Source organism: Stegodyphus dumicola, chromosome 7 (genome assembly GCF_044657685.1).
Source record: "Stegodyphus dumicola isolate Sdum_Otavi_A_Nest chromosome 7, ASM4465768v1".
NCBI lineage: Eukaryota > Metazoa > Arthropoda > Arachnida > Araneae > Eresidae > Stegodyphus > Stegodyphus dumicola.
Window position 1 is genome coordinate 60946269 of NC_140774.1, and position 16773 is coordinate 60963041.

The window sequence follows — 16773 nt, forward strand, 5'->3', positions numbered from 1 at the left end:
TTTATGCAGGTTTTTCATTATTTAATTTCTTCAAATGTAATGCAGAACTGTAACATTTGATGGCAACAGTTTGAAAAGTTAAACGGACATTTATAGTGAACCAACGCAAAATTGCAAAATGAAAACAATAATCTTTCAGAGAAAGACCCTTTGGACTTTAAAAAAAAATAAATAAATAAATAAATAAATAAATAAATAAAATAAAAAAAAAAAATAAAGGTTTCAGATTTTAAATTACGTCCAAAATGGTGTTTTTTTAACATTTTGTGTGTTACCTTTATGAAAAGTGATTCGACACAAAGTGCCAAAACGAAAACAATAGTTGTTCAAGGACAAAGCCCCTTTGGACTAAAAAAAAGGCGATGGAAATTTTTGGCTGAAGCTTGTACAAAGTAAAGCTTTGAACTCCCAATTGCATATCAAGGTAGAAAATATGTTTATAAGTTTTTTTTTTTTTTTTTTTTTTTTTTTTTTTTAAAAAAAAAACAATATACTACTGCTAAGAAATATAGTTTTCCAAACTCCTAAAAGACCCATATTAAAGAATTTTCCTTTAAAAACTCCCTTTCTCAGGAAATAAATTGCTAGAATATTAATGAATAGTGATTCTTAACCAAGGTTGTTATTTTTCCCCAAGGACCTTTGTAATGTTCTGCCACCATTGAGATTTTTTCTCTTATATGGAATTGCATTATATGTGTCAATAATTGCAAGACTGCATGACACAATAACTGTAGAACCAAAGAATGTGACTAGCACATAGATGATGGCTATGTACTGGAAGCACAGTTGTTAAAAAAAGGGGGATATATTCAAATAAGAGATGAACTATGACAACTTTAAATAATTGATTCACAATTCATTGAAGAACTCAGAAAACTAATGACTAATGTTCTAATATATTGGTGGAAGCTCTACAACTGAGCATCTAGCTGTTGTTTATATGAATGCAAAGGATTTAAAAATATCTGGATAACGTTCTTTTGTCTGTTAGTAGGCTTTATAAATGCATAGTGAGCTACATTATTGCTCTTAGCCTGTTCTTCCAAACTTTTATAAAGAGTTTTGAAGTAAGTTATTATTTCCACTTTTTTGGGAAGGGGGCAGTTTTAATTTTTTGGTTCACTATTACCAAACTCAAGTGTTCACACCAAACATTATTTAAAAAAAGTATTTTTAATGTACATTTTATGCAAATGCAAATCAGAGCCAATGACTTTGATTCACTATAGTTCCAAAACTTACTTAACTGAGTTCACTACATCCAGAGTTAGTTGTGTATCTAAAATCTTTAGAATGTGTTTCAAGACAGAGTTGATATAAAAAATTATCTTTGCAATTTTAGTGATGCATGAGATTTGCTTCTTGAATACAGCAAAATATCTGAAGGCTATATACCTGAGATGAGAAGTACCTTGGAGAAGGACTTCATAAAAGAAAATTAGTTCATATTCACATTACACATAAGAGCAACCTCCCCCCCCCAAAAAAAAAACTCTGTATATTCCATTTATAGAAAACCAAACCCCCAGACAAAATACTAGCATTCAGTAGTCTAATCCACTCAGCCATAGATGGGTTATAGCACACTTATTTACGAAAGTTAAGCACACAACATTAAAAATCAACAAAAATGGAAAAGTAATTGCACATGCGAGTAGCAAATGTGTTTATGCATGAAAGAAAACAAGCATTATGTCTAAAGATGGATGCAAGCAATATTTTATTTTTGTAAATTATATAAGGACATCTCATTTGCGTTATTAACGTATTGATGTTTAAAGCTAAAAGCAAACAAACAAAACTGTGTTAATAAGGTGTGCGACACATCTCGCTGAAACCAAGGGAAATTGCTATAACAAATTGCTTTCAGTGAGATGATCAACTATCGTAAGTGCTAACAATATCTATTCCTACATTAGAGCAGTTTCCATTAGTCTGAAACTGGCTGGAGGAAACAGACATGCATGTCCAAAGACATTTTAAAGATTTCCATTGGAATTAAGTTGAGTGGAATGGTGGCCATTCCATAAGAGAAATGTCATAATTCTTCAGGCTCATGTTGCAGTCTCAATGAGAATGGGAATTAGCATTCATTAGGAGAAAATCAGGACCAACTGCTACACTGCAGAGTCTCATAATGTGATGTAAGACTTCATCCGGATGCTATGCAGCCATTAAAGAACCATCTTTAAACATGTGGAGTAGGGTGCAATATCCCATTGAAACATCAGCTCACATCATAATACTGCCACATATTAATTTGTCATGTTTGATGATGTCCTGAGCCTGATTCCATATGTTTCATGAAATGTTGACAACACCACTTTATTCTTGCACTTGCACTTCTGGGTTAGGCAGTTACTGGAATACAGATACTTATACTTAGGCATGCAGTCCCTTCACTTGAAACCTTCAGTTGTGCTTCAGTACTGGCAAATACTATCTTACCAAGTGACACTGCAACCATGGATGTAACAGTTGTGGAAATCACTCGTTGATTCTGTTTGGCTTCTATAGCAATATGCTTGTCTTCAGAAAGGATGATAACCTATACTCAACAAGGCACAGGTATCCAGACAGCTGTTTGACTTACTGGAATTGTTTCCATATTCAAGAAATTACTGAATGATCAATGCCAAAGAAAAGAGCAACACCCTTTTTTACTATCCTGTTTCAATACATCTAACAGTATGGCAGTCTTTCTTGTCTGTCGTTCATATTCTTTTAGCCATAGAAACACAAAAATTATCATGTAAAAGTTATAAACACTTTGTATCAGCATTTAAATGAACCTCTTTAAATCCTTCAGAATGTTAACGGTTTCAACAGCTGCCTCATTAGGTTATGATCTGAAAGTAAGTATGATTGGCTGTAACATGTGATATTTGCATACTGCGATCTACATCCTGAATAATTTTCACTTGCTCAAATTCAACTATTCTTTTGAAAATTACTAATTTGCATTGTGTGCTTAAGTTTTAGAAGACAATATTTAGATGTATATAGAAAATGTATTATGCACATTTATAATAATAATATTTTTAGATAGTAATGTAGATGTTTCATGAAGACATGGGTGAAGTGTTCACAAGTTACCTTTATTAAGCTAAATTCATAGATAAACATAGGTGAAGGTTTTTCATACATATATTATATTGTGTAGGGCTATAAGAAGTGAAATGGTAGATATAAAGTTAGCAATGCTGAGGCAAATGAAAGAAAAGCCCATAGAGTACAGATGCTAGATTTAAAATAGTGAAGTTATGTTTATACATCATGTACATGTACCGGTGTTATATGAGAATATATTACAGGAATCAGTTTTGAAATGAGTGAGCTCAGAAAGATGTATTTACACATGCACATATGGGTTTATGCATGCGCATAATACGTTTACGCATGCACGTTTAATGTATAACAGACGGTATAAGCTAAGCTAAAATTATTTAATTCAGTTAATGTTGCAAATTGTGTTGTTCCTTAATCTTTGAATTGGATTCGGTTTATTATTTTTTGCAGACTGTTAGAGCAATTTTATAAAAAGTAAGCTTGAACTTTCGATTATGTCAAAAGGAGTTTCCAATTCTGGAGCTGCCAAAGCGAAAGCATGTTTCGATGTCCATTAAACAAAAAGTGGAATTGCTGCAAAAAATGGATAAAGGCATGAAGAAAGTGACAGAGAGGTGATTTGTTCCTGTAACCATTCCGAAATCTGTTTATCAATTTCATGCTACTCTGCGGCGGAGGGGGGGGGGATGTCGTGGCGCGCTATGAGCTGGAAGTGTATCTGTCAGTACTATCCTCATCTTCAGGGCAGATGTTTTTATTTTATTCGGCTTATAATTCCTCACTAAATGTAGTGTTTCATCTCGATGTACTCTGATATAGTTTAAATCGATTTCCTCATCATTAGAATTATCATGAATACACATCAAATAGTTTTCTGGTGACAATTTTCTAATTTCGACTATGCGTAATGTATGCTTTGTACATGCGTGCGTTGAAAGAAATGTTTAATAAAGTAAACAAATAAATATTAAGCGCTTTTTTTTTTTTTTTTTTGGTAAATTTTGATACCCTTTAGATCATTATTGCTCTTTATTTCATAAATTACGGTTTCATATTTTTAATTTTATAATTTCTGCATGCCATCTTACCAGATTTAAACTGATAATCTATAATCCGGAATCGCCGAAGTCCCGACGAGTCCGGATTAAAGACTTTTGACTGTACTAGTTTTATGATAGAAAAGAGAAGCCGTAATGGAGATTACAAGTGCTCTTAAAGTTAAATTTTATAATTTTATCTTAAATATATCCTCTCTCTCTCTGTGCACACACACACACATATGTATATATATATAGGGTCTTCCACAAGTCTATAAATATTTTAAAAATTCATAAAAATTAAAGGAAGTGGTAGAATTGAACGTGATTTTCAAAAACGTTATTCTCATGAAGGGGGAAGTTTTGGGTAAAGGAAAAAAATAGTTAACATTTTCGCTAATAGAGGGTGCTGTAAGAGAGCAAATCACACATTTCAAGGGAAAATACATTTATTAGCATGTAGACAAATATTTGCAAGCATATTACTGTTATTCTATATATCTGCTGTCACCACAAGTTACAGTTTGCAATCGAGTTACAACATCTTACAGCAGCGTACAGCATATCCGAATAGATGCAAGAGATTTTGTGATGAATGGCATCCTTTAACTGCACCAAAGAAGATGAGCTTTTGCAGTTTACTCTGAACTTGATATAACCCCAAAGCCAAAATCAAGTGATGTTAAGTCCAGTGAGGGCACTCATTTCTACAGTGACTTCTAATTAATTGCTCTTCAGTGAAGGCACTTAAGAACATTTTCACTTTGGTTGTGATATGAGGAGGTGCTCCATCTTGCATGAGCGTCACTGTGTCAAGGACATTATGTTACTCTAAGTGTGGTATCACTTTTTCATGCAGCAGTTGCTAGTAGCATTTTTTAGTAATTGAGCAAGTCTTTTATCCAGCTTTTGCACATGCTTTTCAAAGAAAAAAGAGCCCATAATGCTATGAAAACACACTAAACAATTAAATGTGGTGAATGTAAGGGCTCCTCACCAGTGGCAACTTGTAGCTAAAATTAGTGGGGGTGCTGTTCCAAAAAATTTTAACCTTTGTTTTAAAATTGTGTAAAAGGAAACAAGCATGTGTAAAAAGAAAATTTAATTTGAAACTTCATGAAATCTTATAAGAACAAAATTAAACATTTTTTAATTACTTAAACCTAAATTATTACAGTTCAATCTTTATCTATTCATTTAAAAATGAAATCTATTCTTCTTGTTTTAATTTGTGTGAAAAGATTAATAATTTTATCTTTGATCTCTGGATGATAACCGAGGAAATTTTTCTATATTGAAAGCATGCATTTTAGTCTTTCCGAATTCATAGTGTTCTTAGAAAAGATTTTATTCTTTTCAATGTTGAAAAGCAGTGTTCTGCCTCTGATGTAGTCAAGAGAATTTTTCAGTTTTGTAATTTCTCTAAGAACATCATCTAGATTATTTTCCAAGATAAATTTCAGTAGCTTTCATAGCTGTATATTAATTTGCAGTATTCATTAGTGCAATAGAATAACTTTTAGTTCAGTTTCAAGCTTTTCTTTGTCAATCATTGGATATGCTTCAATGGTCAGTACTATTCCTTTTGTAGGATGTTCATTCCTAAAACTAGAGAAGCTTTTCTTGCTGAACAATTTATCAGCTGCTAAGTATTTAGTGGAGGAATATCTGTCCATTATATCAATACATATAAAGTCACATATTTCCTTAGCTTCTGCTATCAGTGTCTTTGAAGAATTCTCACAGTATTTTGAGTTTAACACACTAATTTTTCTGGATTGCATTTGGTTGTATACTATTTCAACATGAGGCACAATCTGATAAAAAATCTCTAACCAAAATTTGAAATTATCATAATTTACATATTTTAAAATTCCTGTTGCTTCTGAAATGGTTTGATCTGCATTTGATGTCGACCAAGTTTCTGTACGGCAATTTTTTAAAGGTTGCAAATTTTCATGAACTCTGTTTATGGTCCATATGTTGGAGTTCCAACTTGCGGAGGAAGACGTGGAATGCTAATGTCCATATGCTTCTTTAGAATAGACACGCGTTGCGGTGACCTCAAGAAGAATGTTGGAATAGCCAGAATATTGGAAAAAAATATTTTTGTGTTTCATGAAATGCTGGCTGCATTTCTCATTATTAAATTAAGTTTATGTGCATAACAGTGAATGAAATGTGCATTAGTAAAAACTGCTTTTATTTTTGCTTAGAACTCCTGCTTTTTTCCCTTTCATGACAATTACACCATCAACTGTCTGAGCTGTCAATTTTTGTTCATTTTGTTGAAGGATTATGTCCAATTGTTCTAAAATACATTTTGATATTCCATCTGCAGTTTGATTTTCTGGAATAAAGAATCCCCAGAAGCGAATATTTCTCCATTCAATACATACTGTAGAACAAGGACCATCTGAGTGTGTTCCAAAACATTTGTTGTATCATCAGCCATTAAAAAAACAAAAGAAGCTTTTCTAATTTTCGTCCTTATCTCCTTATAGTATTTGAAATAGGCAGTCAAGTGTCTCATTCTGAATGGTCTTTGAAACACCTTTGAAGACTAAAGTAGTTTCTGAGTGATTCTTCAAATCTGATTCTAATTTAGATGCAAAATTTACTAATCCTCTAAATACCCTTGGATTTACTGAATCGTCTTTGTCCACGTAAGGGAGTTTCAAAGTTTCCATAAGAGAAAGTGCAATCTATTATTTTGCAAAAAATTTCACGGTTCTTTTTTAACTTTTATGTTATGCTCATTGACTGAAATTCTGTATCTCTCACTAAGTTTCTCCTTAATACTAACGGTTCCTAAAAGTGACAGTGAAACTACATTACCAACGTGCTTCTTTGACTTCTCATGCTTTTCAGTTTTTCTTTCATTTTGTCTATATTTCTGAAACTATCTTTTGTCCACATTATATCACCTACAAACAGCAAGCACGGGAACCAAAACAGAGCATTTTTTACTTCACAACCTCAAAGACAACTTTTCTGTTGGTACCCTTCAGAATTGAAACTATGAATATATTTCTTGTTGTTGCTTATGGCTAGCTGACATATTAGAATATCAGGTGTTGAACGACCTGTTTTCTTAATTGTAACTTTCTCATGGAGAGACAGCTGTGAAAACGAAAGCTCTTGAAGTTCACTTACAATCTCAGAATTTATTACTTGAGGATGCAAGGACAGAGTTAAAGTTTTCTGTAAAATAAAAGAACCGAAAAAAATTAATGAAATAGAATAGCTGAAAAATAATCTAATCAAGAATATTATCAAGAATATCAAGAATTTTAAACGCAGCACACCCGGAGTAAAAAAAAAAAAAGAACCTCCTCCCAATGGCACGCCAGATTTGGTATTCCAAGAGTGACAGTGCTACTCTTCCTCACAGCCTTGTGTGCTGCTTCCTAAGTGCGCATGCACAGAGCAGCCAAATACCACACGCACAGAGTAAAAAGAAATCACTTTTCCAACAACATGCCAGAATTTTGGCATTGCAAGAGCAACAATGCTCTTCTCTCTCCCTGGCTCGCATGCTGCTTTCTATGTGTGCATGGACAGAACAGTCAAACACCACGCTGCTGGAACTGTGAAACATGCAGTTCCATACAAAGACTTTCGTACCTTTTTCATAAACTGGAGATGGCTACTGATATGAAGCTTAAGGATTATATATTGTAGAAGTATAAAGAAATAATTAAAGAATAAAGGGGCACATTATATTAAATATTAAAAATAATAATAGGTTGAAATAGGGGGTGCTGCAGTTCCATAGTGCTTATTAAAAGCCGCCACTGCTCCTCGCTATAAGCACATTGGTTCTTCTTTGCCCAGAACCACAATAATGAGTGTTGACTATTTTGTGCAATGAAAAATGAGCATCATCTGTCCACAAGATATTGAGAAGCCATTGCGGATTGTCATCCATTTTCGACAAAGCCCAATTTGCAAATTCATATCTCTTTGCTTTGTCATTTGATAAGAGCTGGTGAATTGATTGCAACTTGTAGGGGTGCAATTTTAAAACACTGTGAAGGATGTGGAATATTGATGTTTTCAGTATACCAGTGTTCAGTGCCACTTTGTATGATATTTACTGCACTCCTTGATTGTTCTCTTAGAGTGCCAATCTGTGAAACAACATCGGAAGTACGCACCTATGATAAACTAGGTGCACCACTATGAAGGCAGTGATGCAAACTCCCGGTTTCTTTGAAACGTCATACCAGAGAAGTCAGGGAATAGTGATTGAACCTGAACCTTTCTTCCAGCCCTTCTGTGCCTGAAACATTCCTAAAACTTCAGTCGACTATTCTTGGCTGAGGCAAAACAACTTCATAAATAATGCTTTTACACTTATCTCTCATAACAATAAAAATTTTTTGTACAAGAAAATATCAAGTAGAGTACAAGTCTTTAATCCGGACGTCCATAATCCGGAATGATCTATAATCTCGACCTCAAAGTTACAAACTTTCTGCGCATGCGTAAACACATAATGGGTTTACGCATGCGCATAATACGTTTACACATGCGCGTTTAATGTATAACGGATGGTATAAGCTAGGCTAAAATTATCTAATTATCTGTTTCAGTTAAAGTTGCAGATTACATTGTTCCTTAATCTTCTAACTGGATCTGGCTTATTATTTTTTGCAAACTGTTAGAGCAATTTTATAAAAATTAAGCTTGAACTTTTGATTATGTCAAAAAGATTTTCCGATTCTGGAGCTGCCAAAGGATCTACAAAGCGAAAGCATGTTTCAATGTCCATCAAACAAAAAGTGGAATTGCTGCAAAAAATGGATAGAGGCATGAAGAAAGTGGCAGAGAGGTTAGTGAAAACGAAAAAATTTCGATTGACAAGTTAGTCGGTATTCTCGGCACAGCAATTATTGGACTTGAACAGTGGAACTTTGTAATTGAACAAGAAATTATGTCTGTTTATAGAATTAAAGAGAAAGTATTAGCACAAAAAGCAAAGCAACTTAAACAACTTACATTGAAAGAAATGCTTAATAAAGTCAACAAATAAATATTAAGTTTTTTTTTTAATACCCTTTAGATCATAATTGCTCTTTATTTCATAAATTATGGTTTCATAGTTTTAATTTTAGAATTTTTGCATGCCATCTTAGCAGATTTAAATTGATGAACTATAATCCAGAAAAACCCCTAATCCGGAATCACCGAAGCCCCTATGAGTCCGGATTAAAGACTTTGTACTGTAGTATGAAAAATCGGAAATGAGTTGTTAATTGTAAAACCTGCAATTTATAGGACTCTAATTTACATATTTCTTGTTACCACAATCTGTGCAGCGCCCTCTATCTATGAAAATTTTAACTACTTTTTTCCTTTACCCCCTCCCAATCTGCCTTCACAAGAATAACTTTTTCACAAACCGTGTGACTGACATGAAATAATTGAAGTTAAATTAAAACTAAACAGGTAAAGAGTGAACTAGGACATTGTAATTTAATCAAATTTAAGAAAATTAGATAAAACTAGTAGAATCTATTGTATAAACCTGAACTGAGGTGGAAAAGTAATGTGTAAAAATAATAATTTCAAAAAAATGAAAACAAGATGGATATAGCTGTATTATTATTGTCAGATTCAAATTTTTTCAAGGGGTAGAAGAATCTAACAATGACTGTACCTCTTTTTCTGGTATAATCAGGTATGTTTCTATCGCTTCCAATTAGCCGGGGCAGTGAAATTAGTTATTTTAAATTGTTCAAATGTACCTCAGTGTAAGTAATTTGCCAAAACAAAAGTGAACGAATCTTAATTATTCAGATAAAAATTCAGTAGAGCAAACATTTTTAATTATGGGGGGGGGAAAGAGAGAGATAAGGCTTAGCCACTGCCAAAAAGAAACTTCATATATGAAATCTGTACACAGCAAAAAAATATAAATAAATAAATAAAAATAAAAAATTGAGATTTTATGCAGTCTGGAGATAATTAAATTAAGCTTTCATCTAACTTAACAAATTCATGTCGAATTACAAAAATAAGTAAATAAGTAAATGAAATAAGCTTGTAAGAAGTGTACTGTACTTACTTCAAAATGAAATTTTGGGAGGGGGGCATTTTATCGTGTTGACTGAAAAAGGAGTTATTGAAATTAAGTCCGGGTTACTATCGCTCATTTTTTTATCTCACCAAGAAATATTGATGAAAGAAGTTTCACTCACTTAAAAAATGTATCTATTCATGTATCTAGATTCTCAATATTTCATATATGTACGTTAAATTGAAATTATACAAAACTTCTGTTCATTTTCACGTGCTGCATATTTAAACTTGCCATCTAAATGTATAATATGTTTTCTTTTTACTTCTGTATAATTTTTGTTTATTAAAAATTTCTTTCAGAAACTAATCCATGCTATAGGAGATGTTATCAAGGTGTCTGTGAAAACACTGGCAAATGTGGTTCAAATCTTTGTTTGTTCCAAGGTAATGGTTCCTATACCTGTGCATGCTCACATGGGGAGCTTGCTGAAGATGGTCATTCCTGTAAACGTAAGACTGAATTTTAAAGTAAAACTTATTTTTTTTTATTTAATTTAAACTCTTTTATATCCCCTTTAAAAGTTTTTCTTGTGCTGTATAGAACATGGCTTATGCTGTATGTTACATGGTTTTAATAGTTTGGTTTTTCTGTTTAAAGTTCTACACAGAAGTAAGTATGGTTTGTGCAGAACTTGTGCAGTTTATACAGATGTTATATTTCTGTTCCTTTTCACAAAAGCAAGACCATCCTAATCATCCTTTGCTGCTGTTCCATGTAAAGCTGCTGGGTTATAGTTGTTCCTTAGTAGTTGTCAAGCAATATAATTTCAAAGGTTTGAATGTCATTCAGTTTTATCCTCCAGTAGAATATCTGAGAAGAATGGTATTAATCCAGTTCTTAAAATTACTATTCAGATAATTTTGGTTCACATATTTTATATCATTTTCTAATTATTTATCGTAGACCAGTAACTGAATGAATTTCTTTAAACTTAAAACCATGCATTTGCTATGTGTTTTTACTATCAAATTGCATTTTTATATCTAAGAAAGGGTTTTTATTTTTAATTATGAATTTTCTTTTTTTAAAAATATAACTGTGTAATGGATATATGGAAAGTTATAAGTAAAAATTACTTTATGTGTTATAAATTTTTAAATTATGATTTCTTCTCTTTTTTTATAATATTTATACTTTCATAAATTTCATCTTAGTTTTGTAATGTTCATTGTATTGTTTAATTTTTATTTTATTATAATCCAGTTCTCAGTTTTTTCAAATGTATACTTTTATATATCTGCTTAATATATTTATTACTTATAAACTGTTTGTATGTCTGGATCTGTTAATACATTCATTCCTTATAAATTGTATGTAACTCTGGTTTAGGGTTTAATATTAAATGATGTGTTGCCTTTTATTTATTTACTTGAAATTGATAAGGATATTTTTAATTAGAAACCCTCTTTTTATTTTGCAGCTTTTGATGCCTTCATAATGTTCTCTAGAGTCCTAAAAATTGACAGTATTAATATGTTTGATGAGAATAATCCAAATGCTCCATACCCAAGTATTAGCAATAAAGTGCACATGAGAAATGTTATTGGATTATCTTTTGATTATGAAGGAAAGCGCTTATTTTATTCTGATATTCAACGTGGAACTATAAATAGTGTTAATTTTAATGGAGAAAATCATACTGTAATTATTGAAAGTAAGTTAAATTAACATTTTAATAACTTTTTGAAAATAATAAGGTTGCAAGTTTCTCTCTCCTTTTTTTTTTTTTTTTTTTTTTTTTTTTAACCCTTTGAGTGGCATAGCTTTGTGAATCTGCTCATAAAGGCCTGTATTTAAACAGCATTTATAAGCTAAATTTGCATAATTTCTTATTTTAGCTTGCTTGAGTGAAAATAACAATACAATGACTGTCACTAGTTTTATCCTAAAATATGCGCTATTTTGTTCAAGTTTTAGAGTCTTTAATAGTTACTGTGGCATGGAAGAATTTTCTTGTATATGCACACTCAACGACATTAAGAATGTGCCAAAAGTTAGAAGAGATGTTATTAGTTGTAATGTTAATTCCACAATATATGATTTTTATTTTCTTACCAAATTGCGATGGTAATTAAGAGACAGAGTGTGTTTCCTAATAATTTTATCAATTGTGTATATATTTTCAGATTAAAAATTTGTCATCTACAAAAAGAACAAACTGTGAAATCTAAAGGAATTTACCCCCCCCCCCCAGTTTTTATATCAATGTTATTTTATCCAGCATTTGAAGTTGTATAATTATGCATATTTCCTTGTATTCTTTTTATCAATTCTGAATACACCTGGAATTTCAAAATTTTTCACGCCTAAAAAATAAACTATGATAGTTTGGGTGAAATTCAAAACCTCATTTTGTTGCAAATTTTAAATGAAAGTTATTTTGTGCAGCATTTATTGTCATACAACTGTATGGTAGCTGGGTGTTAAAGAATAATTCCAGTATAACTCATGCATGTCCTAAGGGGTGATTAAAGTAAACAATCCTGTATCTGTGGAGGTGGAGTTGATATCCTTCCTACAGAGGATTATAAATGGGAGGGGGGTTGTCCTTGGGTTGGGTATTGGCCATGGGCCTGACTATTGTACATGTAAAATTTATCACAAAATCTGAAGAACAAAATTTGTATTAATTGCCTGTAAGCAAATGACTAGGAGAAAAAAGCTAAGGACTTACATTTTGAAAAATAGGAAAAATTATCTTTATAGAGGAGTGAAATACTTTAAATATTATGTGAACAATTTACCAAATATAAAGTGTATTTAGTGACAGTTCATGAGATTCATTGGAAAGGAAATAAAATTCTTGTGGGAAATTTAATTTCATACTTGTGATTGAAAGAATTTTTTTTTTTTTTTTTTCTTCTGAGAATGGGTTTTATTGTGAGTGAAAATATTCATCATTAAACTGGCTGAACTGTACTAAGAGGGACATCAGATTAATTTTTGGTGAATATTGGGCAAAAGAAGACAAAAAAATCTGGAAACATTCATCTGAAATTATCAATTACAGCCTTGGGAAAGTTTAAAAAAGCAATAAAAATAATTGATTTGGCACTGAATGCAGAATTGCCACATAAATTAACAGTACAAATGAGACATACTAGAGCCTGACAAGGATAACAATAAAGCTAAAAGAGAAAGAAAGGAATTATTTAGATTTAACAAGGAATGGTGTTTTGATGGCCTCCTTAGACACGTTAAACATCTCAGAGGTATTACTGAAAGCAAAGCTTTCTACAGGAACATTAGGTGTGCAGAATTCTAGCCATATGCAAAAACAAAAATAGTGAAATCATTATTGAATTGTGTCAAATAGTTTTAAAAAGCAGATGCAACATTTTAGGAATTACTCAATACTAACCAGTCACCAGTCACTAAATGATCAAGAAAAAATTGTAATTCCACCACCAAATTTTCAAGAAAAAGAGACATAAACTAAGGCTTTTTAAGAATACATAGCAGCAGGATCAAATACCATTCAGGCGGAGTTTTTGAAATGTAGAACACTAATACTGGTTGAAATTGTACTCAGTATTTTTGTAATAATTTGGAATGAAGAGTAACTGTCATCTGAATGATTAACATTGTAATTTGAAGGTAAATCCCTGATTGAGAAAAAAATAAGGCAAGTTCATTACTTTGAAATTAACCCATGTCATTTCCAGCTTAGCTTTTAAAACAGCATATTACTCAATTAATTAGCAAAATTTACTGGTTGCTATGTATGAATTCAGAATTTCTGAAAAATTAATTAAACTGATAAAACTTATTGCAAATAAAGCAGCCTCATATGTAAAAATTTAAGGACATTTTTACGCCCAACTGGTATAGTGGTTAATGTTGCTGAAGGGCGTGGGTGCGAATCCCAGAGATGGCATGTATGTTTGTAAATGTATAGTGTCGGTGTGGCATGCCAACACTCGAAATATGCGGCAAGCCAAAAGTCCTCTGGGGTTTGGTGTAAGGGCAGCGGGGTGGGAGACCTTCAGACCCATCCCTTCCAGGGTGCTCTTTATCAAAATTGGGGGCAGAACTGAGCTAAATCACACAGTCACCTGTATGAATAATGTACTTTTTTGCTTATTAAGCTACATTTTAGAATGCTGTTGCCAACGACAGACGGTGCCATTTTATGTGCTCAAGTCTGTTGCCAACGACAGACGTAATCTTGTGCTCCTTGCCATGAGGAATTTCATGGACCTGAGCTGATATTACAGGTCAGACAAGTGAGCATAAGTAACAACAACAAGGGACATTTATCAGAATATTTTCAGGTCAGAAATGGAGTCAGCCAGGGTGACTGTTAAACTTATCTGTTTTTTAATTTTGCCCTTGAAAACATATTAGGGCTCAAGAGGTACTGTTAAATCCTTTGCAGCTTTTGGCAATTGCTTTTGGCAATATGTCAGAGATCTCTGACTGGCTTTAGAAGCTTTTATGTTTCTCTGATGGCTGTCACAGGAAGCACAGGCTTAGGTTTTTTTTATATATAAAGTGAAATTTTGGCCACTTATTAGAAATAGTCTATTTCTATGTCCCCACCCCGCTTTTATTTAAAGAACTCAATAGGGCTGTTAGTCCTGAAGCACGATTTGGTGTTATTTTACGTTAAACAGTGCTTTGGTTCACTTTTCATCTCTGCCATTTGGGAAAATGTCAGGTATAATTTGTTTGTATTTAATGTGTCTATTATTAATTAACAAACTAAACTAGTTAAAAGCAATAGATGATTTTTTAAAAATCTGTTTGATTTAAATAACAATGTATTTAATTCATTATGTATTTATATACATAATGAATTAAATACATTGTTATTTAAGCTGAGCTGATATTAAAAACATGAAATATTTTTATAAAAATACATTACATATTTTTTCACTTTTTAAGTAAACTGTCGATATATAACCTTCCCATATTAATTTAACTGTGTAATCTAATATCCTATAAAATATGTGACTACTTCACCAAGGCCATCTCTATCAATAATATGTACTGATAAACCATATTAAACTTTAAAAGCTAATATCCAAACTTTTTCAGATTTTTCTTCCCCCCCTTTCTTTCTCTCTTCTTTTTTTTTTTTTAATTTTATTCTTTGCTCCCCCAAAGAATAGCTATTTTTACTAGTAGTACTTTGATTTTGGAATTAATTGTAATGATGAATTACTTTTGAAATACAGAGAAGAATCTTATCTAGTTATTGATGCTTTTATGATCTTCATACATTTCTAAAATGTAGCTTAATAAGCAGAAAACTACATTACTATTTTATGAAACTTTAATATGAGTCATGTTTAATGCATGCTTCGGAGACCCAAAAAATATTATTATGAATATTCAAAAAAAAATTATTATGAATATTCAAAAGAAAGGTTTTTAGAAAAATATTTGCCATAATAAAATCAAATTCTGTATTGAGAAAAAGATTTTTTGGACTTTACAGGATTTATAAGAACAGTAATATTGTACAACACAGTGGTTTTCTAGTGGCAGCATCTTTTTTTTTTTTTTTTTTTTTTTTTTTCCATTGTGATTATTGTTGTTTCTGTTCTTTTAAGTTCCTGGCGAAAAAAATCCCTCAAAGTTTGCCAACTATGCTGTGCACATTAACTTTTTAAATCGCACTTCAGTTATCTTGAAAGAATGCACTCTACTGAAAAAACTTTCATACACAATACACATTGTGGTCTCTTTTCAACATTTATATCTGATGACGTAAAACCAAACTCTAAATAACTGTCATCATATTGACAATATTTTAATTTCTTGACAGTCGTGCCACTAGTTAAAGACATACTTTCTTTGTCAGCACTATTATGTTTATTACAGTTCCAAAATCGGTCCATTATCAAAGATATAACAGTAAAATATCACAAGACTATTTACCATAAGGCAACAAACCAGTAATTATATAGCACAAAAATACTGCATAAACAGGGTTCGTATGGTCCTTAAGAGTCCTTAAATTTTTTGGAATCGATTTTTGGTCCTTAAAAGTCCTTAATTTTGGCCAAAATCAGCAGAAGGTCTTTAATTTTAATCATCTGAAATTTCTGTCTGTTTTTATGACTGCCATTTTGAGTGTGAATTAGCATTTTGTTGGAATATTTTTGGCGATTTACTGACACATATGGTTATCTGTTGAATGGGTTATAATTTGTTTCTATTTCTAATATAAATAATGGGATACTCGAGTTTCTAAGCAAGAAGTGAAACATAAGCATTTTGAAATTAATTTTTTTTTAATAAAGAAATTTTAAACAACTTTTCGCTTTTGGGGATGTGAATTCTTTTATTAAACGGTTCTAAATTTCGCGACTTGTCAACATTTTGGCAATTTTAAGATCAGTTTCTATAGAAAATTTTTAATTCCGAGATCTGAGACTTTTTAGACAATTTTTTTAAAACATCACAACATTGATAAATTTCATTAAAATAATGGTAATATATTGAAATTATATTTAAAAAATAACATTAAAATAAAACATCTCTATTTTTCTCTGTAATATTATAAAGTTTCATTTTGGCAACTTATTGTACAATACTATGAATCTGAAAAGTAAGGCATAATGCTAT

At 31.6% G+C, this 16773-nt stretch overlaps 1 protein-coding gene across 7 annotated transcripts in view; it reads left to right on the top strand.

The window, feature by feature from the left end:
- Positions 1–16773, top strand: part of LRP1 (LDL receptor protein 1) — a 627804-nt gene that overhangs the window by 322872 nt on the left and 288159 nt on the right. For all 7 annotated transcript variants that reach the window (XM_085820318.1, XM_085820321.1, XM_085820322.1 and 4 more), the window contains 2 exons: positions 10497–10646; positions 11618–11851. In XM_085820318.1, the coding sequence (XP_085676444.1) occupies positions 10497–10646; positions 11618–11851 (384 nt within the window). The remainder of the gene's footprint in view (positions 1–10496; positions 10647–11617; positions 11852–16773) is intronic.